Genomic DNA, 19751 nt, shown 5'->3' on the forward strand with positions numbered 1-19751 from the left:
ATGACCATAAAACATTTGATTGTTTATAAATATAATTAGAAAACACAAAAATAGATTGTTCGATTGTTCTTCCGCTTGCTTCTTCAACTATATTGATTTCATACATACAGTATAATGTCATTTTACAACCTGGACAATATAGCTGATAATGCAATTCTGTATGGAGAAAATGAATGGGAAGTTTACTTGTGGAAACTTACTCTACAGCAGTGGTTTTCAACCCTTTAAGGTCTATTACATATTAGCTGTTTGAGCCACGGACCACCATTTGATTAGATTTAGCCTCTCAGACCCAAAACGTAGAATATTATATTATCGTTGAATAAGATTTTGTCCACAATTCCACGCTGTCTTGATGTTTGTACCAGAGAGAGAGATAACAGACAAACATGGATCACAATTCTCCTATGTTCTCCAATTGTGTAGACTTCTTGTAAATTAAGTAATGTCGGATGTTTGACAATAATGTAACTCTTGAGAGCGTAAAATGAAACCAAGGGTCCATTTGGTTACCAACTTTAAGATCGGGACCACCAGGAACCCCCTCAAGGACCACGGGTTGAGAACCACTGCTCTACAGGGGACGCTAGAAGAGATTTTTCAAAAGGCATTTTCCAAATGGCACCCAATCAAATGTCCACCAATCAAACAAATACAAATAAATGTAACAGCTCCTGATCAGTATCCAACATCTGTTCCATGGAGGTGACACACGGCTGGCTACTGTACATGTGTGAGCGGTCTGAGGTCAGGAGTAGTTGACTTTCACACAGAAGGTCTCCTCCGTCTTCTCGTCCAGGTCGTTGACGTAAACCATGATCTCGGCAGAGCCGCTGTTGTGGCACGGTGCGAAGCGCAGTCCTATGGTGTAGCTCTCACCTCCCCCGAGCTTTAAACAACACACACACACACACACACACACACACACACACACACACACACACACACACACACACACACACACACACACACACACACACACACACACACACACACACACACACACACACACACACACACACACACACACACACACACACACACACACACACACACAGGGAACACATCAATGTTAATGTCTGTCACGGCAGTTCATCAAATGTTGCGGTGGTGGATGAAGTGCTCACATGTTTTACTTAAGTAAAGGTATCAATACTGCAATAATCTGTTGGTATTCCTGTTGGAATTCCCGAATACAAAGACTAAAAAAGTACAAAAGTATTGGCGTCAAAATATAAAGTACTCGTTATACAGAATGTCAGATTTCACAAGCTTTCAAATGTTTACAAATCTTTTGAAAATAGCAGATCTACAAGCACCCAATGTGTCGCATAATGACACATTGTGAGCTTGTAGATCTGTTATTTTCAAATGGCCGAAATGTATATATGTATGTAGCTGAAGGGGTTAGTAACTAAAAGTTTTCTAATAATTTATTGTAGTGGAATAAAAGTACACTATTTGCCTCTGAGAGAGTGGAGTAGAAGTAACAGAAATTGGAAATACTCAAATAAAGTACAAATACCTCAAAAAGTCTAAATTGTACAGTATTTGAGTACATGTACTTTTCCACCACTGAAAATATTGCACACCGCTGGCCTACTGGTCCAGGCACATATCACATGGGCATTGATGCCTGGCGGCGGTGCCGTTTCGATTCCCGATCTGGAGGACCTTTGCCGCGTGTCACTCCCCGTCTCTCCATGTCAGTCTACTGTCCTATCTAATAAAGGCATAAAAGCCCAAAAACAAATATAAAAAAAAAAAAAATATTGCACATTGAGCTGTCATGTGGTTGTTTGAGGGGTTTTGCAGGTACTGTAGAACTGCAATGAAACGTATCCATAGGGAACATAACAAAAATGTAATCTATAACTTTGTACCTAGGATGTGTTCTCCACTATAGTAAGTGTCAAACTTTATGAGATTTGTCTTGTACAACAAAATCATTGCGTGAGGGTGGCATATTGACAATGCCTGAAACTTTGTTGTTTTAACAACTTTGGGTTTGTTGTTCGTTTCTGCAATGAAGGCTACTCTTAACAGAGTTCTAATGTGGCTATTAAGGTCTCCAAAGTGAGCAAAAGGTCTCCGTTTGGTCATTCTGTCTGTTTTTTTCTTTTTTTACAGCATTTCAATAAGGGCTAAACTCGCTGGCTGTATTTTCTTTAATAGCCCGCAAAGGATACATGGGTCAATTTGGGGGATTTATGCTGTAATCTGCCCAAAAGCACAGCCGAATCGATCTCCCCTTTGCTTTGCTTCTACACAATTGCTTTTATTATGGCACAGCAGTTACTTAAAAAAAAGGAAACTGCATCACCACATTTCCTTAAAGCTATATAGTGCCTGTAAATTCTTTATTGAACACCTGGAGCCATGCTGACAAGATAAAAAGCCAGTAGTTCTGCTCTGCGTCCGCTATCTTTGCAACAATGTCCTCTATGCTGGAGAGAATCCATGTCCTAGTCATTTCTGTGTTCATGTAACCGCTTTCAACCTGCCATCCGTATTTTGGGCATGTCCTGGGCAAAGATTGCCAAAATCGTCCAACAATATTACAACATTTTCCAAATGTCACAAACTTCAAATATTTTTCCAATATAGCAGATCTACAAGCTGACAATGAATTGCATCACGTTTTGTGACTTTGTAGATCGGGTTTAAGTGGTTAAAACACCACGATTTCCATTGGATTCGCCATTTATTTCAAACCTTGGCAAATGACAGCGAACGCAAGGCAAAGACACCAGTAACATGTCTGCATGCTTTATTGAGTTGTTTACGAGTCAATAAAACTGCTATCACAGACACCGAAGCTAATGGCTCAACATATAAAATAAATCAACACCACTAATGGCTTCATTATATTTCACCTATGCAGTGATGGGCAAGCTACTTGGAAAATGTAGTAAGCTAAGCTACAAGCTACTCTTGATGAAATATAGCTTAAGCTACAACGAAGCTACCCACAGAAAATGTAGCAAAGCAAGCTACAAGCTACACGGCAAAAGTAGCTAACTACTACAAAGCTATTTTTTTTTTTTTTTTTTTTATCAACTTCATGATCAAGTACAACTTTCCACCAAACAAATAGGCAGGCAAAAAATGCTCAGTTCGGTTGATTATTATAAAACTGGAAACAAGCCCTTAAGTCTGGCTTTTTGTGTCATCCTTTAATTTACTTTTTTAAATTTACTTTACGTACACATTAAATGTGTACCTTTTCAGGCTGTGACCCCCCCAAAAATCATTTTTGAACTGGGGACCCCACCCTGACAATCAAATGGAATTAGGAGTTGAGGCATTACATTTAGTTTCACTCTGTTCCACCGATAAATATTGTGAAAATGGCAGATCTACAAGCTCCAAACGCCTTGTGTTTCAATGTGTGCCTCTTTTACTATAGTCAATTTGACCAATGTTTTTATAGATGATAACTTTTGATGCAGTTTTGGTCTTTTATTTATATTTGTATTAAAAATGTCTAAAAGGTCCTTAAATTGCCACTTCACTGTCATTAGTTAGCCGTGGACAAAAGAGTGCACTGCAGTGACTTGTGTGCTGTCGAAACAGTTGATAAGCTGCAGCCAGCGGTGGAAATGTACTTTTATTTGTACTTCAAGTAGCTTATTTTTAAAAGCATGTACCGGTATGCACTCTTGAATACATACGTTTATTTAAAAGCAAGTACTTTTTTTACTCTTACTTGTAACATTTTGACTGAGTTTACTGTGGATTGGAGTGTGACCAGGAGTACTCTGTACTCTTACTCAAGTACTTCGAGTACTGTCCATCTCTGGCTGAAGCCTGATTTATGCTCCGCCCCCGGAGATCTACAAGCTCACAATGTTGGCATTTGCAACGTGATGTGAGCTTGTATGCCAGTTGTCAGTGATCGAGTTATACCCACAGAGCTATGGGAGCCCTATTCTGGCGGCGCCGAAGGCGCCGCCAGAATAGGGCTCCCATAGGGGGAAAAAAAATCGGGTAATTGCGGATATAAAGTCGCCTAAAACGGGTACTTTCCTATATTAAATCATATTAAATCGGGTATTTCGCGGATATAAAGTCGGCTAAAACGGGTATTTCCTATATTAAATCATATTTTTCCTTTCACAATATTAATTCGGGCTTCACATTGGCTATGTTGACAACTCCAGGCAGTCTTTTCTGTTCATATTAACTCACCATTATTGCTCAGCCTCCAGTTCCCAATTCCTCCATCTGATGATCTGAGCTCTGAGCCATCCAGCCAAAAGTTCCCGTTCTGGTAGCATAAAGTCGGCTAAAATGGGTATTTTTCTTTCTCAAAACAAGGCGGGTCGGGTTCATATTTATTTACTAAAAAAAACATTGTCACGGGCACAGGCACACTAAGGCTACAGTCTTGCTAAGACAGCGTTGTTTTGTTTGGTTGTTTTGTTGCTGTCCGGCGTGTCCGCCTTCCTTTGCCGTCCGGGCCGTGGCTAGAAGTGCAAAGACTCGATGCAGTGGTTCCTAGCTTAGCCTATGCCCAGGCCATGGCGAGACCACGCAGCTGGGTAGGTCTGCATCCAGGGCCTCCTCGGCCCTGGGGGAAAGGTAGGAACCATTGCAGCGAGTGTGTTATAACCCGGACGGTAAAGGAAGACTCACACCCCACATTAAATGCGCCTGATTTATAATAATAAAATGAATAGTAGGATTAAACGGTGTGATGTCATTGTTCAGTCTTACTGTCTAACATGTTTATTTAGTATATCTAGTTAACATAAATAATATAAATTCTTCCAATGGAACATAAAAAAAAAAAAAAAAAAACGAGAGAAAAAAAAAAAAAAAAACACACTTAGAAAAAAAGAGACCCCAAAGGGGGTTGTTGACTATGGGGTCCCAGACTTTAACTATGGGAGCTAAGACCCCACTGGCACCCACGTAACTCGAACTCTGCCAGTTGTTCTCACTTCTCAGACGTTCCCTGAACATGGTGCGGGCATGCAGAGGTGGGACGTTCGCGAACGAATTGAATCTTTTGAACGGCTCTTTGAAGTGAACGATGGGATCCGGTTCGCGCAGTAGAGAGTGCATAGTAGAGAGCGCATAGTGAGACAGATCCTTGGCTCGGTCTCACTTCAAAGAGCCATAAATCCCTCTAGATGCGGGCTGAAGTGTCACGCTTTAGTCGCTGTCGCTTCTCGTTCTCAACACAGAGGAGGTTCGTTGAAATGAAGTGAAAGCATGCAGCGCTGTGCAGAACAACATGTTTGGGGATCTGTTGGGAATTATTTTCCTCACAAACTTTATTTAGCAGTCAAATTTCGCCGGGATAGTAACGTGTAGCGTTTGTTGCACGCTACGTCACTACTGGGTTCTAAAAATAGCTACGCTACGCTACAGCTACGCTGGTTCAAAAGGAGCTGCGCTACCGTGACGCTACTGAGAAATGTAGTTAAGCTATGTAGCGTCGCTACTTGTAGCTCGCTACTGCCCATCACTGCACCTATGTTGTTACATGATCAAACGAGAATGTACTGTAACCAGTTATTATTACTTGGCTTCTTGATTCTTGGCGACATCGCTGAACAAAATGCAGGCCTGCTCTTTTTGTTTAATCATGGAGCTCTTCTTATTTATTTTAACACTGGCATCCCTATTTGTATTTTATTTTAATATACAACAAAAAAACTTTTTCCCAGTTCTTTGAAGACTAGAGGTTTTGGGGCACCTACGTTGCACCGCCGATCCGATCGATATGTCTGAGTGATACTGTCTGGGACTGGGTTTTTGTCAGAGTACCCGTTGTACCCGTCTGTCTATGTGCCTTTTATACCCATTATTAAGTCCTTGCTGATGCACAAGCCAGTTTGGAGTAGATCGTCCTATATATGCGCATGATCATATTTGGGAATATCAGTCGGATCTGTGGCTCTGGACAACCAGATCTCCATATATGCCTATATATGGGCGTTTCGGCTTTGTTTATGGTTATGTATGATTGATAGTGACATGGCTGTGGTCTGCCCGCCGGGCCGCCAACCCTCCCATCAGTCAATTTTAATATAGGATAGCAGAGCTACAAGCTCACAACATGCTACTATGCGACACGTTGTGAGCTTGTAGACAGGCTATTTTCGAATAACTGAAATGTAAAACAGGGCTTGACTGGTTAAAGTAACTGCTTATATTCCAAACCTTCAGGGTCCAATTATTCCTTCTATCAAGGTTTGAGAAAAGAAACGATGGCCTTGCATGGCTTCACCTTCACTAGAATACATTGAATGGTAATTCTAATCAAACATTTACAATAATCTGTCTAATAACACATGCACTGAAAGCAGTCTGAATAGCTGTTTGCACAAATCTAATCAAATTCAGATTAGATCCACACAGTTTGTGGTATTACTGTATGTGCCTGTGAACACTACTGACATCTGAACAGAAGATGATGAAAACATATGTGTGATAAATGTGAGATTCAATACAGTTTTAGAATAAATCTTTGAGGCAAAGAGACAGGAAAAACTAACTGAGGTCTGTTTCACTTAGAACAGAGGATTTAAGTGGTTATGGGCTGCTGTCTTAGAGCCGTGGTTCTCAACCTTTTCAGGCCGCGACCCCCAAAATAATCATATTTTAACTGAAATGTGCAGATACCTTCAAACCACTTTATGTTGGTTTGTTTACTGTTGAGTGAGAAAACAATGTTGCACATTAAGCTAATCCTCTGGGGACCCCCCAATAGAACCACTATGGTAGAGAACCTGGAAGTGGTCTTCCTTGAACTGGAGCAGCTCTGGGTGGTCGGAGCGCAGCTGGAAGTCCCTGGTTCTGGGGTAGGGGTTGGTGTAGGTCAGCCTCCTGGAGCTCCCCTTACCTCCCCCCGCTGGGACACACACCTCGAAGGCCTGGATAAACACACGCACACACGCACGCACGCACGCACGCACGCACACACGCACACACACACACACACACACACACACACAAAATTGTACTGCAGGCACATGCACACATCAAAGAGCCCCTGCCCTTTTATCCGTTTGTAAAAAAGTGCCCTATCCAGACCATGAATGCAGTTTTCACTATGGTGAAAGAAATACTAATGCCCTCTTTCCATGCCATACCTGAAGGCAGCATTCAAGAGAATTGCCTTGTCCAAACTCTCCTGAACTTGAACGCAGCATCTTATGTTGAAAGACTTGCCCTCTCTGTGTAGTAATCAAGCATTGAAAATAGCAGACCTCCAAGAGCTGCGACGCGTTGTGAGCTATTTTCAATAGTTTCACCAAAAGGCCCTTTAAGAAATTTCAGCCCCTGCCTCTCTAGCATTATCTGCACGTCCCTGTTGTACTGCTATTATACTTGTGAGGAATTTCAACGGACCCTACTTTGACTAACCCTTCCACTGCCAGGCTTAACATATGGCAAGTCTGTTTCTATCCCTGAACCTAAACCTATCTGTAAAGCCAAGTCCTGACGCTGGAACAACCTCTTGCCAAGCAAGGCGCAGCAAAATCCTTCCTAGTTCTCACTAAGAGAGGAGTATGCACACCCCTCAACACAAATCTTGGCTCCTAGTCTTATACAGCCAGTGCAGCTCAATCCAGGCTAATGTGTCCCATTTGTCTGACTGCTAGCACAGCCCTTACAGTTAATGGCAAGAGGAGAAAATACACATAAAGGGGAAGAAAGATGTAGGGGAAGCACAAGAAAGAGGCAGGAAGGCAAACGGAGAAAAACAGTGAGACATTTCCTCTGTGCCTCAGTCGAGAAAAATAAATGTGTAAAAAGACGTGCTCTTTTAAACTGGGCTCCGGCTGACAAGTGGTTCAGGTGTTCAAACGGGCCTCTGTTCGAATAATATACGGTGGCGCAGTGCGGATTGAAAGCCACAAGGACCTGTGCATTCCGCATTGCAGTCGCGCCTGTTTTCCCCTAAATGATGCACTTAAACACTCTGAAATGGCTGCATAAGTCATTACTGGGGAAGGATTTTGCTTCCATTCACCATCTCTCTCTCTGTGTTGTTAATGGACAAACCCTTTTCAGTGACAACTTTGCAATAAAAAGAATCTCATAAATAGGGCATTTTATCTAGCATCACCAGCGCCTATGGTAATCTCAGACTTTTTCGATCTGCAGCCTGATAAAGGCTCTGATTTTATCCCTGTCCTCAAGGACAGTGATGTGATGAATGGCTCCCTTAAAGATGAGTCCCACTCCAACAACAGTGAATCCCAACGGAGCTCATCTGGGCCAGTCTGCAGGACCACTGTGCTGAGCTGGCACTAGGGCTGCCTAATATATCCATATTATATCGATATTGTTATGCAAGATTAGATACCATCTGGGATTTTGGATATCGGAAAAATTGTGGGCGTTATCTTTTCCTGGTTTTAATAAGACCTATTTTAGGCAGCAGGGGTGGAAAAAACTCAATTCTGCAATACACAATTCTGTTAATGTCCTTGTTTTGCTTCATGTGGCTCACAGCCTTTATCATGCTATTCGTCTACAGAATGCCTGGGCCCTTATACAGTATGTCTGTCCTATGACAGGACTGGGGTTCTCAAAGTGGGGTCCCTGGACCTTTGAGGAGCTTCCAAGAGGTCAACAGCAAAATGAGGAACAGTGTAACCACTTTAACCCTATTTTATACTTCGGCTAATAGCCAATCTCTAAGCGCAAAACTTGTTGTGATGTGATGTGTTGTGAGCTTGTCTTCCCTTATGGCGGCCCCTTGCACAATACCTTTTCAGATGAGGGTCTGATTCAACTATTCGAATACTTTGAGGTAGAATAATTCGAATACTAAAAATCACTATGTGTGAATGCCCTAGTGTGTGTGTGTGTGTGTGTGTGTGTGTGTGTGTGTGTGTGTGTGTGTGTGTGTGTGTGTGTGTGTGTGCGTGCGTGCGTGTGTGCGTGCGTGCATGTGAGCGTGCATGTGTCTGTCGTACCTTGGACAGCACAGGTCTGTGTATGTTCAGGCAGAGCAGCCATGCGGTCACCAGCCTGCGCTGCTCCACGTCCACGGCGTGCACGTACAGGAAGCGGCTGCCTGCACGCCACGCCTGCACCTGCAGCCGCAGCTCCTGCACCGCCCCGGGGGGCAAAACAAACACACCTGCAGGGTCCACCTGGGGACAGGGATGGCAGAGGAGAGAGAGAGAGAGAGAGATGAATCTTTGAATATTTCAAATCCTTCTAGGTTTTTTGAAAAGCCTTTGTTTGTATGTCAGTGGTGCTCAAGCTTTTTCATGTGAAGGACCCCCAAAATTATATGTAATTTGGCCACGGACCCCCATCTCAAAATATTTCGTTCCAGGGACCCCCCCAGAAGCAAAATTTGAGTTACAAATGTTCGCTTAAAAATACATATATTCAAAGATTTTCAAAAATAGCAGATCTAAGCTATCTGCTATTTTTCAATAGCTAAAGCATAAAATAAATAAGGCCCCTCCACCTTGGGCACTAGTAACTCAGTCCCCCCCCCCCCCCTTGAGACGCTCCTGGTGGGGTGTGGGGAGTAGACAATTAAAGATCATGAAAGGAAGTGGAAAGAAGAGCGAGCGGATGTGAGAGCGGGATTTGCAGTACCGCTCCCTTTCAGTGTGGAGAGAAAAGCTGTGTGGCGGTGAGCTTTATCCCGCTTATAAGGCTCCTCCAGTACACACACAACGCACGGCTGACCTGGCTGCCAGACTCACATCAAAGAATCCACAGATACATATGGTGAAATCCTTGGGGAAGTAAAAAGAAAATAAAAGACTGCATCTATCGAGTTTTCCAGTCAATACCCTATTTCTTTGAGGGGGGAGAAAACACATTTGGATCATATATTGTATACGTCCACAGCCGGCTGCAACAGCCCATTGCTTTTTGAATACAAAAAGCGAGGAGTATGAAATCGCCTTCCTTCCTTCAGCTGTGAAACTTGTTGCCCTCGTGGCTCCGGGGACCGCTTAATGTATGAATAAAACATTTAGACGGGAGACAGAAGAAATGAAGTAAATCTATACATGCAGTTAGAATTCTATAATACTGTACCTCGACTCAAACGATACGGAAAGTAGGGAAATTTAACACCTCAGCGAGATTGTTTTAATCGGGGGAACGGTTGAAATAGCAGTAATAGGATTCCCGCTCAGTCTTTACATGTATTTACATAAGCATGTACTCTACAAGAGGTATGTCCAATGTATTCCCGTCTTTCAATGTGTGCGTGCGCATAAATATCTCTGTACATAAACAATATCAACGAATGTAGAAGACTTAACAAAACAAACCCTAAGGCAGCATACTGTATACTGTATAAACCTGCCTTATTGTCAAAGCCTGGTTATTCCTAGTAAAATCAATAATCACAATTTGTGTAAAGCTTGATTTACTGTATACTGACAGGTAGTTGTGCACTTAAAATAGCAGATCTACAAGCTCACAATGTGTCGCATTGAAACTTGTAAATTGGCTATTTTTGCAAGCAATACTGGTGCAGCTAAGTACAAACTAGAAAGGCACAATTCCGGGAAAAATGTGTCCTAGTGTGGTTGGACTGATGCGAGTTGCGAGGAATCAGCTGGGAAATGAATTCCTACTTACCATTTAACCCATTTGTAGCCGATCCCGAGAATACTCGTGAAAAATACTCGAGTATTTAGAGTGCCGATCCCGAGAATACTCGCGAAATATACTGTACAGTATATACAGTAAAGCTGGCAAGCTTACCGTACGGTCCGTTGGAAAGTCCTGGCACGGATGGACTCGCCGATTCATCATCATCGCGCATCCACGTGCACACAATAGTGATTCCTTAACATGGAAGCCGACGGTCTATCTCATCTTTGATGTCCATTTTCTCCGAAAAACACTTTTGAAGCCAAGGATGGCATTGGATTCTCGCTAAAATAGCACAAGCTGAAAGGCAACGATCCGCCATTACTGCACCCACATGGGACGATGATCACTTCCCGTCGTCAAGTAAATGACGTCAAGAAGGAATTGTTTGCGCAATCGACTTCCGGCCTTCAAAATAAGAGACTGGCCGCGGACGGAGCCTGCGAGAGGCAGCCTGTACATTTTAACGCGTTCATGTCTGGAGCACAAAATGAGTTAATAGATATAGTGATGTGTGAAGCATGAGAAAAGGTACAGAAAAGATCCATTGAACTCAATGGACCTTTGGGATTACAGAGAGGTTAAATGAAAACAGGTTTACTTTAGGTGACAGAAAAAGGTTAACAGAAAACAGGTTTGCTTTAGGTGACCAAAGTTCTCGGCTCTAGAACAATAGTCTGGTTGCTTAAAGCAGTAGTTCTCAACCTTTTCAGGCCCGCGACCCCCAAAACAATCACATTTTAACTGGGGACCCTCCCACCCTGAAGAGCACTAAGAGTGGAGGCATTACATTTTGTATAACACAGTTCTATTGTGAAATTAGCAGACTATCGGCTATTTTCACAATTTCTATCTTTAATATGTTTAATTTGTCATTTTAGAGGTATTAAAAAAAAAGTCCTTAAATTGTCACTTTAGAAATGTGCAGATACCCTGCCTATACACACTTAAACTTTATGTTTGTTTGTTTACTGTTGAGTGAGAAAACAATGTTGCACATTAAGTTAATCATCTGGGGACCCCTCAAAATAATTTGGGGACCCCCCTGGGGGTCCCGGCCCACAGGTTGAGAACCACTGGCTTATAGCAACCACACTAATGATACAACTACTGTAAGTACAATGATACTGCGCATGCCACGGCAAGAAGTGAAAAGGATGTCCTGTACCTCGATCTCCCGGGGGTGTGACGAGAAGCACTTCACCTTGCGAACGGCCTGCCTCCCCCTCAGCACCAGTGATTGACAGCTGCGCTGGCCAGCCACACAGCTCACATCCACCCGCTCCAGGAAATGCACGTAAATCTGCCAGACTTGGGCGGGTGCTGCCAGCCACTTATCGCTACGGAGGGAATAAAATACATAAATAAAGACATCAGCGGGGACAATTGAGTGGTGTCGCCCACCTCGAGCGGCGGCATAAAGACAACAGGGGCGGAGGTGGTGATCGGTCAGTCTTAATGATTCTGGCTGACTTCAGGGAAATGACCGTGGACTGTTCCTTCAGGCAGGGAAGGCTCAAACAGCAATTTAGAAGACTCAGGCTTTGGCCGAAAAACAATTCCCTAATTTGTAAAGCCATAAAAAAAGAGTGTCTACGGTATATCTACTGTAAAAGTGTTAATCTAACTCAAATGGACACATTAAAACTGAGGATTTGACTGTGTAGGGCACTAATTATAATGTAAATCACAGATTATATGACCGCAATTCGGTCAAATTACTATAATCATTCATCATCAATCTGAAGCTTGTGGTCATGTAAAAATGTCAACTTTATGACTTTATGACAACCTACTGTAAAATGCAAGATGTCTATCTCCATACATGGGCATAAAATGGATTCTGTTAGAGTGGTTCCCTTGACATCACAACATACAATATATTTTATGCCCATACATGGAGATCCCTATCTGAACCAGCCACACGGATATGGGCCATGTCTGACATCAGGGATCTTCATATATGGGCATAAAAGGGATTCTGGGGAATACCCATATATGGACTTTTACATAGGTAATGTCACCTGTGATATCACCTGTGATGTCACAGTGATGTGTCAAGGGAAACAACCCATGGACTGTAAACATCTGTACACACACAGTTTCACGGTTTCACGTCTACACGCAGACAAGCTGTGACATTTCTCATGGTAAACTGTGTCCTTCGGTTGCAATAATAACGTCTCGATAAAGGATCAAAATAACATGAAACAGTGGACAGGTCGGTACTTTGCAGTGCATTGGAGTCCATTACAGTAACAGAGATGTAATGACTGTTAAAGAATGGTAGTGTAATAGCACACTAAAAGGTAAATAGTGATCGTTTTTGTACACAGCCTTGGGGGTTTGAATTAGGGACATACTGTGCCATGTGAAGCAATCAGCCACACTCCAGATTAAGGCAATTAACTTACACAAGGCCGAACTACATCACGTCTATTAATAACACTTACGTGTAAACCATAACATAGAACATTTTCACTTGTGGGCTGGGGCATCCTGGCACTTTCAGGTAAACATCCTGGGGCTCTCCTGAAGCCTAGAGTACACAGAAAAAAATAAATGACAATGAATGTGAAAATGTCTAAAAAACAATCCCCTATTTGTCCAAGCATCACAGAATCACTTCTAGGAATTGTGCTGAAAGGTTTGTCTATATTCTTATTTCCAGAGTGGGACATGAGAGGTAGTTACACTCCCTTTCAGACAGCAGTGGGGGTTCTCTTTTGAGAAAGAATGACACTTATACTGTACACTTTAAACCACACTCAGAGCCGCAAAATGGAAATCATGATGATGTCTATAGTTCTTACTGAGTGTCTAGAAAAGAAAAGAAATCGACTGCCGAAATCGTTACAAGATGCAGTGCCATGATTTTGTTAAGCGTTGGGGTTTTAATTTATCTAAGTAAATGTGCAAGGGTGTGTATCTTTGCTTTCCAAGTGTAAGCGGCAAGCTTCTCTGTCAAATGGGTGAACAGAAACAGACTGGCCTCCAGATGTACCTCCCTTCACACTGACTGAATATTGAATTACGTCAGTCCAAAAAATGATTGCCTGATGTGAACTCAACACCCAGGAGATGTATAGTGAAGAGAATGCAGATCATCTTGACAATCTGTGCAATCCTCTCTAAAAAGCTCTCTAAATTGTTTAAGGTAATATCTTAGTTACTGTACACAAGAATTGTTGTTGTAAAGAAGTTTTAAGCAATAGTAAACAGGTAAACAAGAAGTGTTTAAAAAGATTGCGGTTTCCGTTTAGCAAAGGAGACAGACGGTATTGTGAATGCGCCGTTACTGTAAAAGTACCGTTTGTGGAAGACAAAAAATCAGGACATCTAACAATAATACCCAATGATCATTATCAGTATTTAGGAGGAAATAATGCCTGTGGCACTCCAACTTTAAACAAATGTCATAATCATAGGCGATTTATCAATTTGCTATTAGTATTTGCATAGCACGATGTCAACTGTGGCCAGCCACTCTAAATTATTCAAACGTTCCAATGAGGAAAGTTGGAGAGCAGTCCTGGGCCAGTTATCTACAACAGGGGTCTTCAATGTTTTCAGCCCAAGGACCCCTTAGTTGAGAGAGAGGTGAAGCAGGGACCCCCACAACCTGTTGATATATTCCATTTAGTTTCATTGTTTGACAGCACAATCATCAGTGTATTTTGGATTATTCATGTCAATTTGTGTTTTCAGATATTTAACCACTTGAACCGTCAATACTTAATAAACTTGACCTTTCACTCTGTACTTAGTCTGCTCTTTTTCCCCTCTACACCAAAGCTTTTTGCCAAAAATAGCCGATCTACAAGCTCACACTGCGAGGCGTTGTGAGCTTGTAGATCTGCCATTTTTGGCTAAAGTTCTCAGAATATGGACCCTAGGGTTCAAGTGGTTAATATAAAAAAGGAGAAAACAAAGTTGCTATCACTCAAAGATTTGGAGGACCCCCTGTAGTAACTCTGGGGACCCCCCAGGGGTCCCGGACCCCCTGTTGAAGACCCCTGATCTACAACATCAAGGATGATACCGCCATAACCAATTTGTAGTATTGCTTTCCATTCGTGTGCTGTGTGTGTTCTCGTCCATGCTTGGAGCAATATGCGTGCCATCTATGACACCAGAACTCCAGGGAAACCGGTGATTTGCATAAATGCAGCTTGTTTTTACATCACATCATGCTGAGTGGTTGGGAAATGAATTAACTAATGAAATTAATCATCTGAGGTGGAGTCTGCGGCAATTACAGTAGCTGCTACTCCTTGGCTTCGTAGAGTAATTGAGAAATCTAAATCAAATGCATTTTAAAAAGGAAATTAGTTGTTGATTGTCTTTTCACTGAATCCAGAATTTACTCTCAGACTATTGTTATATGCAATTCCATTGCAATAATGCACAGAATTCATATTCTGGATAGGATGAAAAGCCTGTGATGTTAATAGTGTGTGCACTAGGGATGCAGAGATATACCGGTACGGATCGTAATCGCGATACAAACGTGCGCGGCTGTGCACACTATGTGAGAGCAAAGTGTGTGCTGTTAGATTTGGGAAACCCAACTGGTCTTCAGTGTAGCATTATTATGAATATATTGCTGCATGTTGATTGCTGTGGACTGTATTACACTACGGCCTATAATAGGCCTACATTACTGCAACGGATTGAAAAGAAGGCAAGCAATTTGTAATCGTAACTGCCTATGCTGAAATATAGCCCTTGCTGTAAAGGGACAGTCACGGAAAAAGTTATACTTTTTTATCAAAACATTATGTTAATAAACTTGTTGTCAAGAAAGCAAAGTAATATTGATAACATGCTCCTATTCCATTGTCTAAAAGTAGGACCAAATTTGATTTATTTTCCTTCTCTGAGAGGCTTTATTAAAATATGGGCCCTGTTTCCAAAATATTCTGCAAGTCTTTTTTTATAATATGAAAACATTTGTCATTCGATAGCAAACTATAGTGGGTTTCTAATGTCTTGGTTCAGTAATTCAGTCCTTTGCTCATTTATTGCTTGTGAATGTTTTATAAGCGAGCAAAATAAGAAATTGAACCCCCCCCCACACACACAAACAATTTGATTGAATCCTCTCACCAACATCTTAGTCTGGCAGATGACATTGGGGTCACTGCAGCGCACGGAGAGGTAACGCCCGCCGTCTGGTTCTGCCACAGGTGTGTCTGCGCCACAAAGAGCGGGGGGGAGGGAAGTCAACGGAACATCAGATAAAACAGCTTTGTTGTACGACAGTGTCGCTTGGTTAAAATTGCTGATACACAAGCTCACAACAGGTCACCGTTCTATTTTCTGTCCACCACACGCACAGAAATAACATCCGTATCATGTCCAGACACAGGTGGGTGGAGGCAGGGAGCTGCGTAATGGGGTTAATTGGAGTCACCTGGCGGGCTGTGCCAGGGGGGCAGGCGGATGGCCTTTTTCAGGAAGCAGCGCTCGGGGTGGTAGAGGCGGAACGACTGGTCAATGACATGCGGCGTGGGCTCCACGTTCACCTGGCAGATGGCCAGGGGCTTGCCGTCCTCCGCCCTGAACGTCACCTGCGAGGGAGAGGGGGCGGGTTAGAGGTGTCCAATAAGCAGGCTGATAGAACTAGAAAATCATGATATTTATGGGCAAAATGTCCATATTCTCAATCTCACATCACCTCATTTCCTTAGTTCCTCAGTAAATGCATTTTCTTAAAATCAGACTTGAAGTGTGAGTCAAAGTCATTCTACATTCTACATTCTACATCCCATCCCTGATATATGACTGACATACTTTTTCTTTATTTATTCAATTAAAATCCAGTTATTTATTTAACCAGGTATTACACCATAAAATAAAATACATTACTTTTGACCTTGAATGTTATTGGGCCAGTACAAGTTTCTTGAACATACAGCCATTCATTCTTGAGTTATTTTGCTAACAGACAGACAAAGACACAGACCAATAACAATACCCTTCCATACATTGCTGGCAGTGTAAAAACTGATTTTACTTGAACGGTTCATATTGTTCACTGAAGTAAATCCATTGTATTGAAGAATGCAGTATAGAGAAAAACATTATATATGGAGATGGAGGAAAAGAGAGGTTAATGTACGAAGGTTTGTGAGCAGGAATAAAATCCAGGGCAATAGTTTGTGCCATGCGACCTCAGCATCCAAAAAAGCAGATCTACAAGCTCACAACAAGTTGCATCCTTGATTTTTGGCGCACAACACTGCCATACAACAGAGCATAAATCGGGTCTTACAAGGACACCCTGTATTTTCCCCAGCCGTTTTCTACAGATGATAGTGTAGGACTATCATCCGTGATGATGCAGACTAAATTCGACTGCAATTTATGAAAACAGAAGCACACTTGGCAGAGTACCGGGCCAAAACGGAAGCGGAACAGACAGGGTAATATCCTCCCTTCTCTGAAGAAGATATATCTTTTTTTAAAGTATAAGAACATATTGAGTTGGAAAACTTTCGACTGTGTCAGCACGATTTTCTTTTTTTTTTAAATGAAGGTGTTCTTATTCCTTCATGTTAGACCTGCGCTGACTGAACCAACATCTTGTTAATGATCACCATTTGTCAGACAGACACAGCCCTCAGGAAGATGACAGCTGCGCTTTAAACACAGGCCAACTCCATTTAATGAAATGAAGCGATGTCGCCATGGTGCCATTTCCTTTCTCAGGTAGCCTACCTCATCTCTACAAGCTTGTTAAATACAGGTCTAAATATAGGAAAAAGCAGCCTTTTAAAGAATGGAGTTATATTTAAAGATTCATCAGAGAACGTGATAGAATGCTGTTTGGTATAATGCTACATTTGCCTTCACTCTGATCCCATTCCCTTCCATGCATTGAAGCCCCCATAGACCTATAGGATACACTTTGAAGTGAGCTGCATTAAAACAGCCCTCAGGATCTGTGTAAATGAATGTATGCATATATATATGGACTAATTACATCCTTACATATGCTAGCCTCTGCGCGCCTGCGCAGGCATGCACACACACACACACACACACACACACACACACACACACACACACACACACACACACACACACACACACACACACACACACACACACACACACACACACACACACACACACAGTAGACTAACACATGCTAATTGCTAGCCTACGCCATCCTTGCACACCATCTTCCCTTCAACAGGGTCTGATTATTGTAATGCTGGTTATTGTAAGACCATAACATTAGCAAATTCCACCTCACACTAGGGCATTCACCAAATATTAGAATATTTTTTTTTCTCTTTAAAAAATATATACCGGTAGTTTATAAAGCTTGGCTAGATAGGAAGTCATAAGAATGAGTCGTCAATGCCCCTGGTGGATGAATTTGTTAATGCTCTATACCAGGTGTTCTCAAACCTTTTTAGGCCATGACCCCCAAAATAAACATATTTGAACTGGGGACCCCCACCCTGAGAAGCAATTGGAATTGTAGGTATTACATTTAATGTGACTCGGTTCCACAGATAAATATTGTGAAAATAGCAGATCTACATGCTCACAACGCCTCGCAATCTGCTATTTTCACAATGTTTGCCTCTTGCTTATTTAATATTTGACAGTTTGGCCAGTCCTGTCGAGTATTCGACTATTCGAATACTTTGAGGTCGAATAATTCGAATACTAAAAATCACTATTCGTGAATACTCTACCTCTGAAAAAAAAAAAAAAAAAAAAACAACAACAAGGTGTCCAAATCCTTGATGGGGCCTCCATGTGAGGCCATGCCGGCCAATGCGAACCAGCCTGTACATCTGACTTTGGACGGAGCATGCCTGACTGACAGGCACTTCCAGCGCTGGCACCCTGACAGCAGTACTATTGGGGCCTGTCAGTTTTAGCAGGACATCCATTTGATCCAGACATGACCTCTGGATGGGACGGCTGTTCAGAGCCGTAGTGCCAAAACCCATGCACACACACACGCACGCACGCACGCGCACACACACACGCACAGCACAGCCGACTGGGCAGATTGGCAAGCATTGCATCAGCTACCCCATGCAACAGGGAGAGCTCCAGGGTGCTCAGCCAATACCAACGGCAGGATTATGGCAAGGCAGGTTTACATGGCGGGATTGTTGAGAGGGAATCTGATATGGAGCTCTGGGTGTTTTGATGGCTAATAGAAAGACTGTGCCGATAAGAGGATGCTTGGATTCAACCCCACGAGTGGAATAAAATCGTACTTGATTGCATTTATAAGCCACGGGATCTACTGTAGATGGACTGCACATATTTACCCATACTACTGTGGAAAGATTGCACACATAAACTTTGACTAGACTACATTTAATATTTATACCTGTTAATATCTCGTGGACCATGGAAAGGCAAGACCTTAAAATTTTTTAAACCTAATTTCTAATCGCTTTTCGTTAAGTACCTGTTTAATCAGTTCTCTCTACCTCCATCTGTATCTGTTTTGTGTTTAACACTGCAGTGCTGCTATGACAACTGAATTTTGCCTATATCCGTCTGTCTATCTAAAGAGCATTATTGAGAGCTGGTAGGCACAGGAGCTTCAGAACATAAATTATTTTGTTTCTCCCTCCTCTCTGCTTCTTGTTGCGTATAATGAACGGATGATCAAGTGCATGAAATGGACAAAAAATAGCTTCATGCATGCTTCATTTAAAGTAGATTAGCCAGACGCACTGCGCTGTCCTCCAACTTTTAAGCTCAACATTTGTCAGTTGGAGTAGACAAACATTGTTCGCAGAGATAAGTAATATTCAGCACATAATTTGTGCTTTACAAACTTGTTTAGCTTTGTGCAACTTTAGTTTTTATAGTTGACAATTCCAAGTGTTTGTGTTTGTTTTATGAGCAGTCGCTGAGTGGAGGGGTAAAAGGGTTCTGCGTGTGTGTCTTGATCGAAAATGGTATTTAACTAAATAGTGAATGTAGGCATCTCAAAAACTAAACCTCTAATGTGAGCTGAGCGTCTGATTGTTGTTTTGTTGCTGCTCATTATACTATATAGACCCAGCAAACAGATACAGGATTATGATGCATATACCTGCAGTAACAGAAATTTGGATGCAATTATTTTGGATGCTCTGCCTTTTATTCCTAAAATTGGATGT

The 19751-nt window shown here is 42.1% G+C and overlaps 1 protein-coding gene across 1 annotated transcript in view; it reads right to left on the bottom strand.

Moving 5' to 3' along the window:
- Positions 1-748: 748 nt before the first annotated feature.
- nphp4 (nephronophthisis 4) overlaps positions 749-19751 on the bottom strand; it is a gene marked incomplete at both ends in the record, with an annotated part of 228353 nt that continues 209350 nt past the window's right edge. Inside the window, 7 exons of the mRNA XM_080732808.1 lie at positions 749-889; positions 6744-6887; positions 8943-9122; positions 11768-11939; positions 13053-13138; positions 15709-15794; positions 16016-16172. Of these exons, the coding sequence (XP_080588934.1) occupies positions 749-889; positions 6744-6887; positions 8943-9122; positions 11768-11939; positions 13053-13138; positions 15709-15794; positions 16016-16172 (966 nt within the window). The remainder of the gene's footprint in view (positions 890-6743; positions 6888-8942; positions 9123-11767; positions 11940-13052; positions 13139-15708; positions 15795-16015; positions 16173-19751) is intronic.

The sequence above is a fragment of the Nannobrachium achirus genome (genome assembly GCF_963921795.1).
Source record: "Nannobrachium achirus genome assembly, chromosome: 9".
In the NCBI taxonomy this organism is placed as follows: Eukaryota; Metazoa; Chordata; class Actinopteri; order Myctophiformes; family Myctophidae; genus Nannobrachium; species Nannobrachium achirus.